We start from the raw sequence: 14,827 nt of genomic DNA, 5'->3' as shown, positions 1-14,827 counted from the left end.
GCACAGATATTTTTAAAGATTAAAAGAATGTAAATGAGGGGATCAGAAACGTGTGTGTGTGTGTGTGTGTGTGTGTGTGTGTGTGTGTGTGTGTACAGAAGCCAATATATTACAATTGTAAGAAAAAAGTAAACATTAATCAGGAATAGCTGTATGTTTGTATAACCAATTAATTGGGTACACAATTAATCTAGAAATATTAAGGAAATATCTTAATCTGGAAATATTAACAAAATATCTTAATCTGGAAATATTAAGGAAATGTCTTAATTAACCTACCCAATTAATTTTTAAGGGTCCAGAGAAAGGAAAGATTTCTATTGTCTTTGAGAAACCAACAAGATTGACATTAAGCAAAATAATGGTGTCCATGGTAGATTTAAATTTGTTTTAATAGTACAAAGATACAGTGCTCAGCATCCCAAGAATTCCACAGGAAATGGGACTAGGACTGACAGATATAAGGCATGTGCCCATTTTATCCAATTAAAAAAAAAAACCAGGATAATCAAGAAACTTCCTTCTTAAACCAAGAGACTTCACTGACAATAAACATATTGGTGGTGAATCTGCACCCAGGATTCAAGCCTCATAACTAACATCCCCTTCGTACATCAGATTTAAGTCACAAGCTTCAGCTGAGGTGCTCTAAGATAGAAAGGAGTCTTTTGCCTAAACAGGAATTATTTTCCCAGCAACCATTCTAAACATCCTGGGACAACTTTTATCTTACAGTCCCTCAGGATTTATCTCAGCAATGTTGATGCAGAGCTTTAGAATTTATCAGGTTCTTTTATGGGCAAAACCTGGGGCACTGCCATCTTGGATGCTCCACAGGGGTATGTCTTGTTAGCCCCTTGGTTCCTGTGTGTATCTTGGCACTCAGTACACAGACAATGGGAATGACTCTGGATTTAGCATCAGATTTGGGGAAGTGTCCTGCCATTTACTTTGACTTGCTCAACTTAGTTAAGTTCCATAAGCCTCATTTCTCATATCTATAGTGAAGGTTAATAATACCTGTCTATATCAAACATTCAAGATCATGTAGTTCACTTTATTTCACTAACACTCCTCTGCACTACTCTGCACCAGACACCATATTAAGCACAGGAGATACATGTAGCATCTGCCCTTGGAATGCTCTAGGTTTAGTGCAGGAACAGACTTGTAAATAAGTAATTAAAAAACTCTCTGATAAATGCTATCCTAGACAGCTGTTATGAAGGTAAAATATGATGCCATAGGTGAAAACACCTTGTGAGCTGAAAAGTTCTATTAAAATGGAAACTATTATCATTCCAGGATTCTCCTCTCCTTTGCCACCAATCCCAATTCCATGTTTTATTCAAGGTTTAAATCAAGCTGAATTCCTCCACAAAGTCTTCCTGACTGCAGCAGCTTCTAGACACAAAACAGCTATGTCTGGCTTTGTTCTCTATTTACTAAATTATAATTGACTTTATAGTAATTGCTGGTAAAAATCATTTCCTGTTTTGAAAAAAAAGTACAAAAATCTAAAATTCTTGCTAATCGCTGTTAAAGCATCTCAGCTAAGACCTAGAACTTAAATGTCAGGATGAAGAGTAGTTTAGTGAGATTTTTTTAAATTTATTTTTAGTTGACACTTAATAATTGTACACATTTATAGGATACGGAATGCTTCCTTACATGTATACCAAGTGTAATGACAAAATCAGGGTAATTAGCATAGCGATGACCACAAACATTTATCATTTCTTTGTGTTGTGAACATTCAAAATCCTTTATTCTAGCTTCTTGAAACTATACAACAAATTATAGTTAACTATATTCACCCTACAATGCTGCAGAACACCAGAGCTCATTCCTTGTATCTAGCTGTAATTTTGTATCACTTTACCAACTAATACCAGTTAGAGTAGTTTAGTTTTGAAGCCGAGTCCAGGTAACAGAATTGTGGATCAAAATAAATAGTTTGATTTGAGAAGGAAATATCTGTGATGACTCAACACAATTCCAATGCTTGGCATATGCTCCCGTGTCATATTCTCCTTTGTTAAGGTGCTTGCTCCTTATGAGGACTCAGGGGAAGTAGCGACTGTACTAGCACCATTAAGCACTTTAATAACCCACCGTGAATGAACATGTAGCTTCTGAAAAGGCTTCCTGTTGCTGTTAAACCAAAGACTAGTTAAGAGAGGGTCGAGTGATTCTCCTCCCACCAGGAATTTATTAGGGATTAAATGCCTGGTAAGAAAGATTCTCTGGGGGAATTATCGTGGAAACATGTAACCACTGCTACTTAAGAGAGAGGTGAAAATCCACATCACTTAGGGCTGTTGGAGGAGTTTCATGGGATTAGACATGTAGAATTAGTTTCCTTTCCATATATGCAATACATGTATTAATTGAGATTTGCTTATCCATGCTATTTTAACATCCCCAAGCTTTAATTCCTCTTTAATAACCACTTTATTTGCAAATCCTTCCTTGAAACTTCTTTCCTCAGTGAACAACTTTTTCTCTGAATTTTTCTAATCCTGATAAGAAAAACCCAAAGTCTTTTTTTTTCCACAGTAGTTTTCATGTCAGTACATTCCTTTCCATCCTCATTTCTGTAACACTTGTGAATACCTTAACACTGTATTCCTGTATTGAATTATAAATTCCATTGACTTCTTTGATGGTCAAACTTTTTTTTCCTTTATTAATGTTTGCTTCCTAATGATGGTGTACCATAGCAGAATACTCTAATATCTGCAGGTTTGAGCAGAGGAATAGAGAAACTGGGTGAGGTCATTGACATGAGATTCAGAGCCTGCTTGAAAATGAATAAATTTGCTAAGTGTCTGATATGGAAGGGAAAAACAGGAAAAATAAACCTCTGAGAATAAAGATAGACAGTGTCATTTTGGCAGACCCAAAATGTAAACAAAAACTAATGAAACAAATAAACAAAAAACTTAATCCTCAAATAACATTATTGATATGCTGCTTTTTGTTTTTCAGAAATAAAGAGCAAATAATTATAACAGAGAGAACATTAGATGGCATCATATTATATTTTGCAAAAGGGTTAAATGGTGCCTGGAAGAGAGCAAGAAGTTACTTTTGGCCCCCTCCTCAGATGTGGCAGATCATTTCATCTTGTCCCTTTCTCCTTCATTCTTCTTTCCCTCTCCTTTTCTAATGTCCAAAATATTCAGTGAGGGAAGGTGACGTGCCATAGATGGGTAAAGAAAAATTCCCTTTCATTTTTCTTACTTCAGCCCCCAAGGACAAACATATAACATGGATGCTGAAAAAAAATCTCAGCCTAAATAATAAATACAACATCTTAGCTCAACTGAATAGAAGATTTAATGTTAATGAATAACCCCTTGCATTTGCAGAAGGGCTATGCTCTATGAAGTACCCTCATATGTATTATCCTTTTGTTTTTTCCCAGACATCAGGCAAGGTGGGCAAGGGAGGTTTATTTCTTTTCTTTTCTTTTCTTTTTCCAATAAAGAAAGAAGCTCAAAGGTGGCAAGTGATTTGCTCAACATCATTCTGAGTCAGTTCCTGGACTGAGAATCTGGGTCCTTTCTCTCTTTCCACTATCACTACTGCCTCGATAAGATTTCACCACTGAGCAATTTTACTAAGACAGATATGAGTTATAAAGAAGTAATTATTTTGTGATTTTCATGGCAGATATCAAGCTTTGTATTTTCATATTTAATGAAATTTTTAAAATATGTAGACATTGAGTACTATTGATTAAAGGGAGGTATATAAGAAGTAAAAGTAGATCCATAAGGCAAAATAGAGTTTCATTAACACTGAATTATTTTAAAAACTTAATTCTAACAGGAAAACAATTCAGTATAAATTTTAAAAATAAACTGCATTTTATCTACTCAATCATTGGCCCAAAAATATTACTGAGCACTACCATGTTCTAAACAATGCATGGGTACTACTGGGCATATAGGAAAGAGCAAACCCTCCATCTGTGCCTTCATAATGTCCCATCAAGCAGGTGAGATAGACATATAGCAAAGAGTTATGATATGCCTGAATGCAGGTGCCATAGGAATCTAGCCTAGCAGGGTCAGGAAAGCTTTCTTTAAGACAAGACAATTAAGGTAAAATAAAATAAGAAAAAAAGAGGATACAGTTAAGCAAAAAGGAAGAGAGGATGTAGCACAATGAGAAAGCATTTGAGGAAAAAGGTTAATTTGGAATTTAATGGGGTAGAGGTGATCACCCAAGGAGAGAGTTTAGGGTGTGAAGAGGCCACGGATCATGGAACTCCAGGTCAGGTAAAAGAGAAAGAACCTGAAAGGTTTTATGGCTTACCAAATATTCTACTTTGCACTGAATTCTCTGTTCCTTAAACCAGGGTTCAAAATGGCATTGAGTATACTTTTTATTTTCTGAAATGCTGTATTCACATAAAATACAAAAACTGAACATCCTTAGACACCTTCTCTTTACCAGCTCTTTTCACCTACATTGTCTCATTTAATCTCAAAACAACCTTAACCAAATGAGACACTGTCTGCTTCTTACCGAGGCTTAAAAATATTATTCTTTTCCAAGTATCTGGGATGGCAGATCCAGAATAAGAACCGGATTTTAGGATCTCTATTCTATTGCACCTTCCATGACACCCCACAGTGGCCCTGTTAACTTAAAAATCCTATTCATCCATCAAATGCTTATTAAGATCATGCTGAGTGTCACTGAAAAAGATAGATAAGATCTGTGTCTTCATAGAATGTACATTCTACTAATAAACAGAATAATGTCGTGAGTAGGGAGTTTGTTTTGTTTTTTTTTCTTAAGAGTTCTCATTTACTTCAGGGAAAAAAAAGCTTTCATGTTCAAAAGAATGAAATGAAGTACTCACATTTGGACTCCATTTCTCTGGGTGTCTGGTGTTTCCTGTGTCCACTTTCACGTTATTCAGATGGTCTGGTGGTCTTTCTCCCTTATGGCCATGGGCACTGTAAGCAAAGGCACAGCCAGGAAAAACATGTCAATACTTTGTACAGAATTGGTTGATTAGGATGGTTTCCTCATCACACACTCACCTAGAGGTTTTGCAACATGCTATCATGTTTTGGGGCATGGCTACAGGTGATTCCAAAGACTGTTACTGCTAACATCCAAAGTTATGTTCCATCATGTTCAACTAAAGGCATTCGAGAGAGAGAGAGAGAAACTTTTAAAAGCTAGTGTTTGCAAAACCTCTCTGTACTAGGAGCAAGAGTGTCCCTAAGGTAAAAGTTGGTGGAATAAATCCAATTAGTCTCCTGATTTCAAGTCCATGCTTTGTATTAAAAGGGGCCTTAGTGACCTGAAATAATACTTGTACCTTTCGAAACACCTGTTTCTTATCCTTTTGATAGGAGAAAGGGTGTAGTTGGCAACCATCCTCCCAATCAAATCTCGTAAATAAACTGGCCCATTTCTTCTCTGCCATGTTCCAGAAGCTAGTGGACACCTGGGAAAAAGAATTGTAATACACGTAAGTCAGGCTAATGCAAAATTGAAAAATAAATCCTGAAACTACTAGAAAGGAACACCAACTGTTTGGCAGTGCCCCCTCTGCTACTATGGATGCACAGCAACCTCCAAACCTGGAAATGGTTCATTCATCCTTTCCAGGAAGGGCAGAGTGGGGTGGAAGAAGCTCATATTCCAGGATTCTGAAGGACATGAGACTACAATATATTGGGTAGATTACACAGAAAGAAATTTCACAGGAAAGAGTGGAGAAAGAAAGACCATGAAGTAGAAAGGAACAGATAAAGAAATGGGAAGCAGTGTGGAAAGAGGCAAAAAGCATGTCATTAAAGGGGATGCAGAAATGGCAGTCTGTTACCAAGGGAGTGGGTTTCTCAGACAGAGTGGATCCTGCAGGGCCAGTCAGGCAGCCTCAAGGCTGGTGGATTCCAAATGAGGTACACGCCCCAGCCCCTCAAAGGCAAGACAGCCCTCCAGCAAGGGGGCCCAAGGGGAGCGATGGGGATTTAGAAAAAAAGGATGGCTTTCTGCCAGAGTTTCTCAGATTGTGAAAGAATCTGAGAAACAAAGTGCTTCAGAATTACTTTGGGAGCAGAAGAACAGAATGCTTGTCAAAAGCATAGATCCTTGGAAGCCAATCCAGACAATCAGACTCTCCTGGGGTCACATCTTATATCTTTGACAAATGCCCTAGATGAGTCTTACACAGAATTTAGTTTAATAACCATAGGCTGTGATGATAAAACTGTAGTCTTCAACTTCTTTTGTCGTCAGGCTGCTCAAGGCTATCTGTTGGTCACAGCCCCTAGAACAGAGCCGTCTTGACTGAAAATAACAGACCCCCTAGTAACAGAGATCTTGGATTACTTTGTGATGGGAAACTACACCAGAATCTCTTCATATAACATTCCTGGCCAGACGCGGTGGCTCACGCCTGTAATCCCAACACTTTAGGAGGCTGAGGCAGGTTGATCACTTGAGGTCAGGAGTTCTAGAACAGTCTTACCAACATGGTGAAACCCCGTATCTACTAAAAATACAAAATTAGCTGGGCGTGGTGGCGCATGCCTACAATCCCAGCTACTCAGGAGGCTGAGGCAGGAGATTTGCTTGAATCCCAGAGACCGAGGGTGCAGTGAGCTGAGATGGCACCACTGCACTTCAGCCTGGGCAACAAGAGCAAAACTCAGTCTAAAAAATAAAAAATAAAAAAAAATCTTGAGTGTCAGGCCACATTCTCTGACCTTTGTAAAGTTTCTGAAAGAACGTCTGCAGCTTCAGAAGCTACTGTGTCAGCTTTTAGTGGTAAGGAGAGGTACTAGGGCGCTGAGGCTGAGGCACCAATCACATCTTGAGAGTGGCTTTCAGACCCCATGGTGGAAGTGCAAAGGAGAAAGAGAGCGAAAGGCCTTTAAAAAACTTATCAGTCCCACAATATTCACCAGGATCCTAATTTGAGATCACTCTGCTAAGTGCCGAAGGCATTATACAGCACTCTCACTCATTGAACTGTTATTGAAGTATAGAACTCAAAATACATTTGTGAGGTGAATTTCTATGAAGTAAAGAAGCTCTCATTAGAAATGTGTGTTCATTAAATTTTTATTTTCCAGCAGGTAAGGCAGCCTAAGTAACACTATGTTCAAAATCAGGGGTTCAGACAGAAAACCCTAGTTATATATATACCAACTTCCAGAATAAAGGCGGAACTGGAACCACTGACTACCTCCTGGTAATCCCTGACTCTCTTACCCCTTCCCTCCTCTCTGATGATTGTTGGTGAGTTTGGGTCCTAGTGGTAATGTTTTCCTTCAGAGGCCACTAACTCTAGGAAGCCCCTGTCCTGTACCAGGCACTTGTGCACACAGCCGGGACACTGCAAGCCCTTGCATCTGTGTGCTGCTGCACTCACAGGTGGGCTCAGAACTCCCACAGAATCCTAATAAACACTCCTTCATCCTGACAAGCATCCCCTTTGACACATTTTCACGATTATGATAAACTGAAGCCCTGATATAGAAAGCAGTCTTTAACTCAAAACAAGCAAAGGAAAGCCACTCCCAAGGTCTCTTTCCATAATGTCCTTTTGATGCTGTGTTTCCTGAAAGAATGAGAAAAGTCCTCCCCAGTCCGGGGCCCATGAGCAACCACCATTGGGGAAGCGGCATCCAAGCCCCCTGGGCACCTCGCTGAGTCACCTTTCCTCTCCCTTCTCTCCTCAGTTCCAATGGAAAATCCGTCACGTGGGCCCAGAATGAGAAGAGCAGCCGGGGGCAGCACCTGTGGCAGCGCCTGTCCATCCACATCAACAAGAAAGAAAACCCCAACCAAACGGCCGTCATCAAGCCCTTCCCCAAGAGCACGGAGAGCCGCGGCCTGGGCGCTGGCGCAGGCGGGAGCGCTGGGGGCGTGGGGGCCACGGGCGGTGCGGGCTGCGCAGGCGCCGGCCCAGGCGGGCCCGAGTCCCCAGACGCCGGCCCCAAGGCGCTGTATGATGTGGCCGAGGCTGAGGAGCACTTCCCGGCGCCCGCGCGGCCGCGCTCACCGTCGCCCATCAGCACGCTGAGCCACCGCGCGGGCTCGGCTAGCCGCACGGACGACGATGTGCCGTCGCTGCACTCGGAGCCTGTGGCGCGCAGCAGCTCCTCGCAGGGCTCCCTCATGGAGCAGATCAGCAGTGTGGTCACCCGCTTCACGGCCAACATCAGCGAGCTCAACTCCATGATGCTGTCCACCGCGGCCCCCAGCCCCGGCGTCGGCGCCCCGCTCTGCTCGTCCTACCTGATCCCCAAAGAGATCCAGTTGCCCACGACCATGACGACCTTTGCCGAAATCCAGCCTCTGCCGGCCATCGAGGTCACGGGCGGCGCGCAGCCCGCGGCAGGGGCGCAGGCGGCTGGGGACGCGGCCCGGGAGAGCCCCGCGGCCGGTCCCGAGGCTGCGGCCGCCAAGCCAGACCTGGAGGAGTTGGTGGCTCTCACCCCGCCGTCCCCCTTCAGAGACTCGGTGGACTCGGGGAGCACAACCCCCAACTCGCCAGTGTCCGAGTCGGCCCTCTGTATCCCATCGTCTCCCAAATATGACACTCTTATCATAAGAGATTACACTCAGAGCTCCTCGTCGTTGTGAATGTCCCTGGAAAGCGCGCCGGCCTGCGCGTGCGGAGCGGAGCCCCCCGTGTTCACACACACAATGGCAAGCATAGTCGCCTGGTTACGGCCCAGGGGGAAGATGCCAAGGGCACCCCTTAATGGAAACGCGAGATCAATAGTGCTATCTCATGACAACCGACGAAGAAACCGACGACAAATCTTTTGGCAGATTTTCTTCTAGTGGCCTTAGAAAACATGGGCTTTTAAGAAACACGGCTGATATCTTTGAGGGCTGACAAGGCGTCTCTTCAAACAGTTCCATACCAAGTGCTTTGCTCTAGGGAAGCAGTGCGTGTGAAACAGCGTAACGGAGGGTGAAGAGCATAGTTAATAAGCAACTGTAAAAAGTTTTATTTGTTTACTTTAATTCTTTTCCCAGAAGAGTCTTTGATTCACCAAACATGAATGTACATTTTCTAACAAACTCAAAATCTGGGACCAAAACATCAACTTTTTTCTTTCTTTTTTCTTTCTTTTTGTTTTTCTTTCCTGTAAAGACCTTGAAAAGCAGTAACTTGGGTCCAGTATTTACGGAGGCGTTGTGAATGTGTCCCATGCATAACACACTACTGGATAGTGAGTGCTGCGCTAATGTACTACGTAGGGCTTCTACCAGAGATTTTCCTCTCCAATTGGGTTGTGAAATACTCTTCCAAAAGCCTGCATCGGGGATTCCACCTACTTATTTCAGATTCACCTCCATTAACCAAGAAAACCAGTGGAAAATTTCTTGACTATTTCACCATGTTGCCAATCAATACTGGAGTAGCAAAAAAAATATTTTCTGGAATACTGTTTTGTAATTCCCTCACTGGGGTGCATTGTAGCTGGAAATTCTCTTTATAATAATCATTCTTGAGCTCCAGCCTGGCTATCTCTTTCAAGAAACATGGCCACTCTTTAGGAATGCTGTTCCGTTTGCATTGCCAACTAAAATATTAAAATATGCATTGGGGCTTCTTCATTCCTTTATTTTGAGAACCTGATGCACAAAGAGCTCCTTTGTTCTTTTCGAGTCCCACCACTGGAAGAGTGGTCCATAGACCCCATGAAGACATTGTCATGATTTGAGAGACTGTTGTTGAAAGGATTAACACAATCTTAATACACTGACAATTTTAACTGTGTCAAGTCAGCTTAGTGGAGATTTAGCTATGCCAGTGAGCAGTGATTTTAACTATTCTTGGCTGCTTAAACAGGGCAGCTATGAACTATGACAAATGTAGATTTTTCAAAGCAATACAAAATACTAAAAAAGAGGAACCTTAATGAATATTAACCACACAGTCTTTCTTAGCCATTCCAAAAAGAGGCAAAGCAATTCTTATTTTCTTTTTTAAAATAATGATTAATATGATTTTGTGCACTTCATACTGTCACTTTTTAAAACTGCAGAAAAGAGATTTAGAGTATAACAGAAACAAGTGTGCTTTGATAGTCTCAAATAGGTAGAATTCATAGTTCAAGACCTGAATCCACTGTCATCTCTTTCTTCCTCCCATTGCAGCTATCCTCAGGTACCAAATGTTTTGATTTTTAAATAAGGATAGTAATAAATGGAGGAGGTGTCCTATAAATTTAAAGTTCAGTTGACCCAGCCTTATACTTAAGATAGCCTTATGAAAAATATGTGCTGTGAGGCAGAAGTATATTTTGGCAGAGAGAATAATAAATAAAACTTTTTCTTTTAGCTCAATATCCTTACTTTGGTAAGTATTTTTTTTTTATTTCACATCTACTTAACAGAAAATAAACTGAGAAATAGAAGTCAGTCCATTGGCATAATTTATCATTCTTCACTTTAAAAAATTCTAATAAATATTCTGCTTGAGTTTTCTTTTCTGCTATTTGTTCTTACTTGCAACTTTAAGTCAAACCTCCCAATACAAAACATTAAAAGCTAACATTAATGTACTAAAGTATTAATTTAAAAGAAATCGAGCCTCCCATGCTAGATTTGAAAATAACATCATCACAGCACCCTGATCCCAAATATTACACTGAGGCTTTTAAAATGTAAGTGAAATCTAGCTAAGTTTCATGGTTTCATTAAAAGCAAATGTCTGCCTCTATCTGAAAAACAAATGGAAATCTTTTGAGGTATTAATACCCTTTGGATCCTCATCAAAAGGATGGCATTCACCTGAGGATTCCTATCTTGACTTCTTAGGTATTAAAAACCTTTCTTGATATGCTCTACATTTTAAAATTTGTTTCATAAAATCCTTATGTTGATTTTCATTTTATTCTCAAGTACAATACGTTTCACTCTTGACCAACTGAAGAACATGTTTAAACTTTGTTCATGGTCAAATTCATTTTCTATTTTTTAGTAACATATCTCTTAAAAAGTACACTACCTTATAAAAAACTTCATTAGAAATTAAATTTAATGCAAGTAAATTGCCATCTGATACTTCCACATGCTATCATAATCAACTGTAATAATAAAAATGATTTATCCAATTAGAAGAGAACAAGATATATTTTTCTCTGTATTTCTGTAACTTTTGCCACTCCATTGAATACATTGTATGTTGGACATAAGATTATTAGTAACGCATTCTTGAGATCTTTTATTTTGGAATGATGCTAACTCTGTCTCTTTGCCAATTCTAATACCAGGTTCCAAGTAATAACTCTACAGTACAAAGAGAACTGAATATTCATTCTAGGGCTATAGGATATGAACTTCACAATTCATTTGGGTACATTCTTATTGAATTTCCTTCAAAACAATCTGTTCCTGGTGCCCAGTGATAATTCAGTCGGGACCAGCATGACTAAAAGGAAGGGGATATGCTAAGGCTCAGCAAAGTGACCCTAAATGAGAGATATGTCCCAGGATGGAAAGAAGAAGACGTGGTTTAACCAAGTTATACTGACTAATCTAAGCAGTCCACTCATCCTTCTATTTTGGGAAAGGAGTGGGGGCAGCCTAAGAAGAACATATCTGAATTGGGAAGAACCGTCTTTCTGGGCTAGGGATGGGGAACAGAAAGGGAGTATGGAAAGAAAAATTATAAGAGATTTGACTGAAGCAAGGAAAAAAAGCAAATCCCCAAACGTGCTAATCCTTGAAAGTAACTATCTTTCCCAAACTACTGCTGTTACCAGCAAGTGATCAGGAAGACTAGGAGCTATTTCTGACTGTAAATGAATTGTATAATAGCTCTGCTGCAGTTCTGTGACTTCCAAGCCAGGAATTAAATGCTCTTTTTAAGAATAACAAAAAACAAAAGCATTTCCTATGCTAGTCTCCCAGTAAAATGTACATGTTTTGGAGACTTCAAAGGTATTATGTGAGTTCACATTTAGCAACAGCTTATTAATAACCCTCAAGCTGTCAGAATCTCTATAGTTACCATTTACAATTTTATACTGTGAAAAAATACAGATCAGTGAAAGCATAAAGACAAGTCAGAATTCACTTTGAAGAGGGTCTGAGGCCTGGGAGAGTCTCTACTGTCTATTGAAGAATGAGGCATGTATAAAATAGTTGGTTGAATTTCACTGATCTTCCCAATGTGAACAAATATACTATGTATATTGTGTGTATTTCTAGAAATCAATGGCAGCTGCTGATGGTGTTGTAATTAGAAATCTATATAGATTATAGATGTTTTAGAAAGATGGTGCCAATCCTAAAAGATTTGTGTGGGCTAAAAGTGCTTGTACTTACTTTTTTCTGCACTTATAACTGATTTGGTTTTAAAATTGTGTGCGTGTATCTGTTCTTTCTCTGTTGTGGCAGCTTGTACTATTAAAATAATAGAGAATGTTAAATTATTTTGATGTGAATTGCAAATGATTTTTTTTCATAAAGTTTAACATTTTTATCAGCATTGTTTTGCTTTGTACTTGTATAAATATGTTTTATTTTAGCACTTCAAAATATACTTGCCTGTTTCTCAGTTGTCTAAATCATGTTGTACTTGGTGTTTGTGAAGCCAGTTACTTTTCAAAAAAATTAAAAAACCTATAATATGATTTTAAGATTATTCCCCTCAAATGTTTAGAATGTTGTCTTAATAGTGTTTTCTGAGATGAAAAGAGCCATGATACTAATTAATCTTGAATACTGGATGATCTATACATTTGAATTATGGGGTTTACAAAGTAAGCAGTGGACTGTATAGATTTAAATGAAAATATAAACCAACCACAAACCAACCACAGATGTTGTCCCCAAACACATCTACAAACAACTGTTACATAAAGAAGTACTTAAAAAAAAAGAAATATATGAAATATGCATTGTTTATGTATCTAGACATACAAATTATAGAAATAGTTTCATAATTATATGTGTTGATAGAGGTAACATCACACAGATAAAATAGATTATTTGTGTGTATAGATGTGTGTTTACAAACATACATATTTATATAGACATTTGACTTTTGAGTCCATCTGCATGTGTGTCTCTGTGTATATGTGTGTTTGTGTGTAGATGTATGTGCATATTACATAATTTTTCCAGAAAAAAAAAGTTTTACTTTGACTGATTCTTGAGCAAATATACATTCCCTGGACACAAATTAGTGAAAAACTAACAGCAGAATATAAGGCAGATGCTTGATGTATGGAAGAGAAAAACAAGGTATATTTAAAAATATATTTGATTTATGCTTCTGACATTGTATTAAATGCATGATATATATACATATGTAGATACATATATTATACAGAATGTGTTTGATCTTAACAAAGAAAGCCATTTTATCTGTTTTGTCAGACTCTTCCCTTCAGTATCTTTTATTCTAATGTGATATGAATGGTAATATGTTCACATAAAATTGAGGATGAAGTGACATATACAAACCAGGTACAGGAAATTACCTTCTAAAAATCCAAAGAGCCTTATCAGACTCCATCAAATTACGGAAGGCCATTTAAAACCAGCGGATGCAATAGAAATAGCATTGAATTAAAAGCCAGGATCTCTTACCCTGTAACCAACTGACTTTGGATAAATCACTCTGATTTCTCTACAACTTGTTCCTCTTGCTTTAAACGCAGAAGTGAGTTACAATAATCTGTGAAGTTTCTATCATTTCAACATTCCTGATAAATGCTCAATAGTAGCTATTATTAGTGGCAATGCAGTATTTAGTATGCAGTTAATATTCAGCAGGAAGCTTAAATTTGTTATATCAATGTTATTTGTGGAGCTTAACAAGTTCCTGTCCAACTTAAAGCATATATCCTGGAGGAAACCTATTGAGGTTTGAACTCATATGCAACCTTGGAACTGTCTATCAAGGACAACTTAGTAAACTGATACTGAACACCACAGAGAGAATGCTTTTCCTCTGTTATAATTGCTGCTGAATGCTGGCCAAGTTTTCGGTTATGCTGTACATGAATGATCAGTTTTAGAACATAAACAATTTGCAAATATTTACTTTGTATGATAGCTAGGCAGAAAGGTAGGTAAGTACATAGACAGGCAGAATTATATTAATGAAATTATCTCCTTAAGCAAAAGCTTGGTGTTTACATTTTCTCTCACAGTATTTTAAAACTCAGAATCAGTTATTACATCTCACTCTGTTTGTTACTTTTAGGTTATTATGTTAGTAAATAAGTTCTATGAAGAGAATGTTTAAACTCATCTTCTCCAGCCACTCTTAGAATCCTGAACCAAAAGTTTCCAGGAACACCTAACCTCTACTAGAATAAATGTTTTAAATTACTGTTACACCAGGACAAAGACATTTATTTTTGCCAGGACATAAGTCTCTTTGAGGTATGATCTATATACAGGATAGCTATGTGATATACGTATCAGACACTTTGGCTTATTTATGTATAGCTTGTATTTTTATTCATTGACATTAAAAATAAAAATTTTCATACTATCAGATTTCTATGATGAGATAGATGTTATATTTTAAATTATACAAGTTCTATGTCCATGAAAACCACATAATATAATAAATTGTGGCTTTTCTGAACTGCTGAATAGTAATAGATGATTCATAAAAGTTCTTAGAGTCTTAAAAGTTTGAAAAATGTAGTAATTCCAAGTTAAATGGCTATCTTCACTTCGGAAGTTACCAATTTATAGTATTCTTTTTTTTTTTTTTTTTTTGAGACGGAGTCTCGCTCTGTCGCCCAGGCTGGAGTGCAGTGGCGTGCAGTGGCGCGATCTCGGCTCACTGCAAGCTCCG

General features: G+C 38.7%; 1 protein-coding gene across 4 annotated transcripts in view; it reads left to right on the top strand.

Moving 5' to 3' along the window:
- Positions 1–14,515, top strand: part of GRM5 (glutamate metabotropic receptor 5) — a 562,738-nt gene extending 548,223 nt beyond the window's left edge. For all 4 annotated transcript variants that reach the window (XM_057299211.2, XM_003832988.5, XM_034933511.3 and 1 more), the window contains one exon: positions 7,722–14,515. In XM_057299211.2, the coding sequence (XP_057155194.1) occupies positions 7,722–8,628 (907 nt within the window). In that variant the 3' untranslated portion in view covers positions 8,629–14,515. The remainder of the gene's footprint in view (positions 1–7,721) is intronic.
- The last annotated feature ends 312 nt before the right edge of the window (positions 14,516–14,827 follow it).

This window comes from Pan paniscus, chromosome 9 (genome assembly GCF_029289425.2).
Source record: "Pan paniscus chromosome 9, NHGRI_mPanPan1-v2.0_pri, whole genome shotgun sequence".
In the NCBI taxonomy this organism is placed as follows: Eukaryota; Metazoa; Chordata; class Mammalia; order Primates; family Hominidae; genus Pan; species Pan paniscus.
This window is presented reverse-complemented; position numbering and strand designations above follow the sequence as displayed.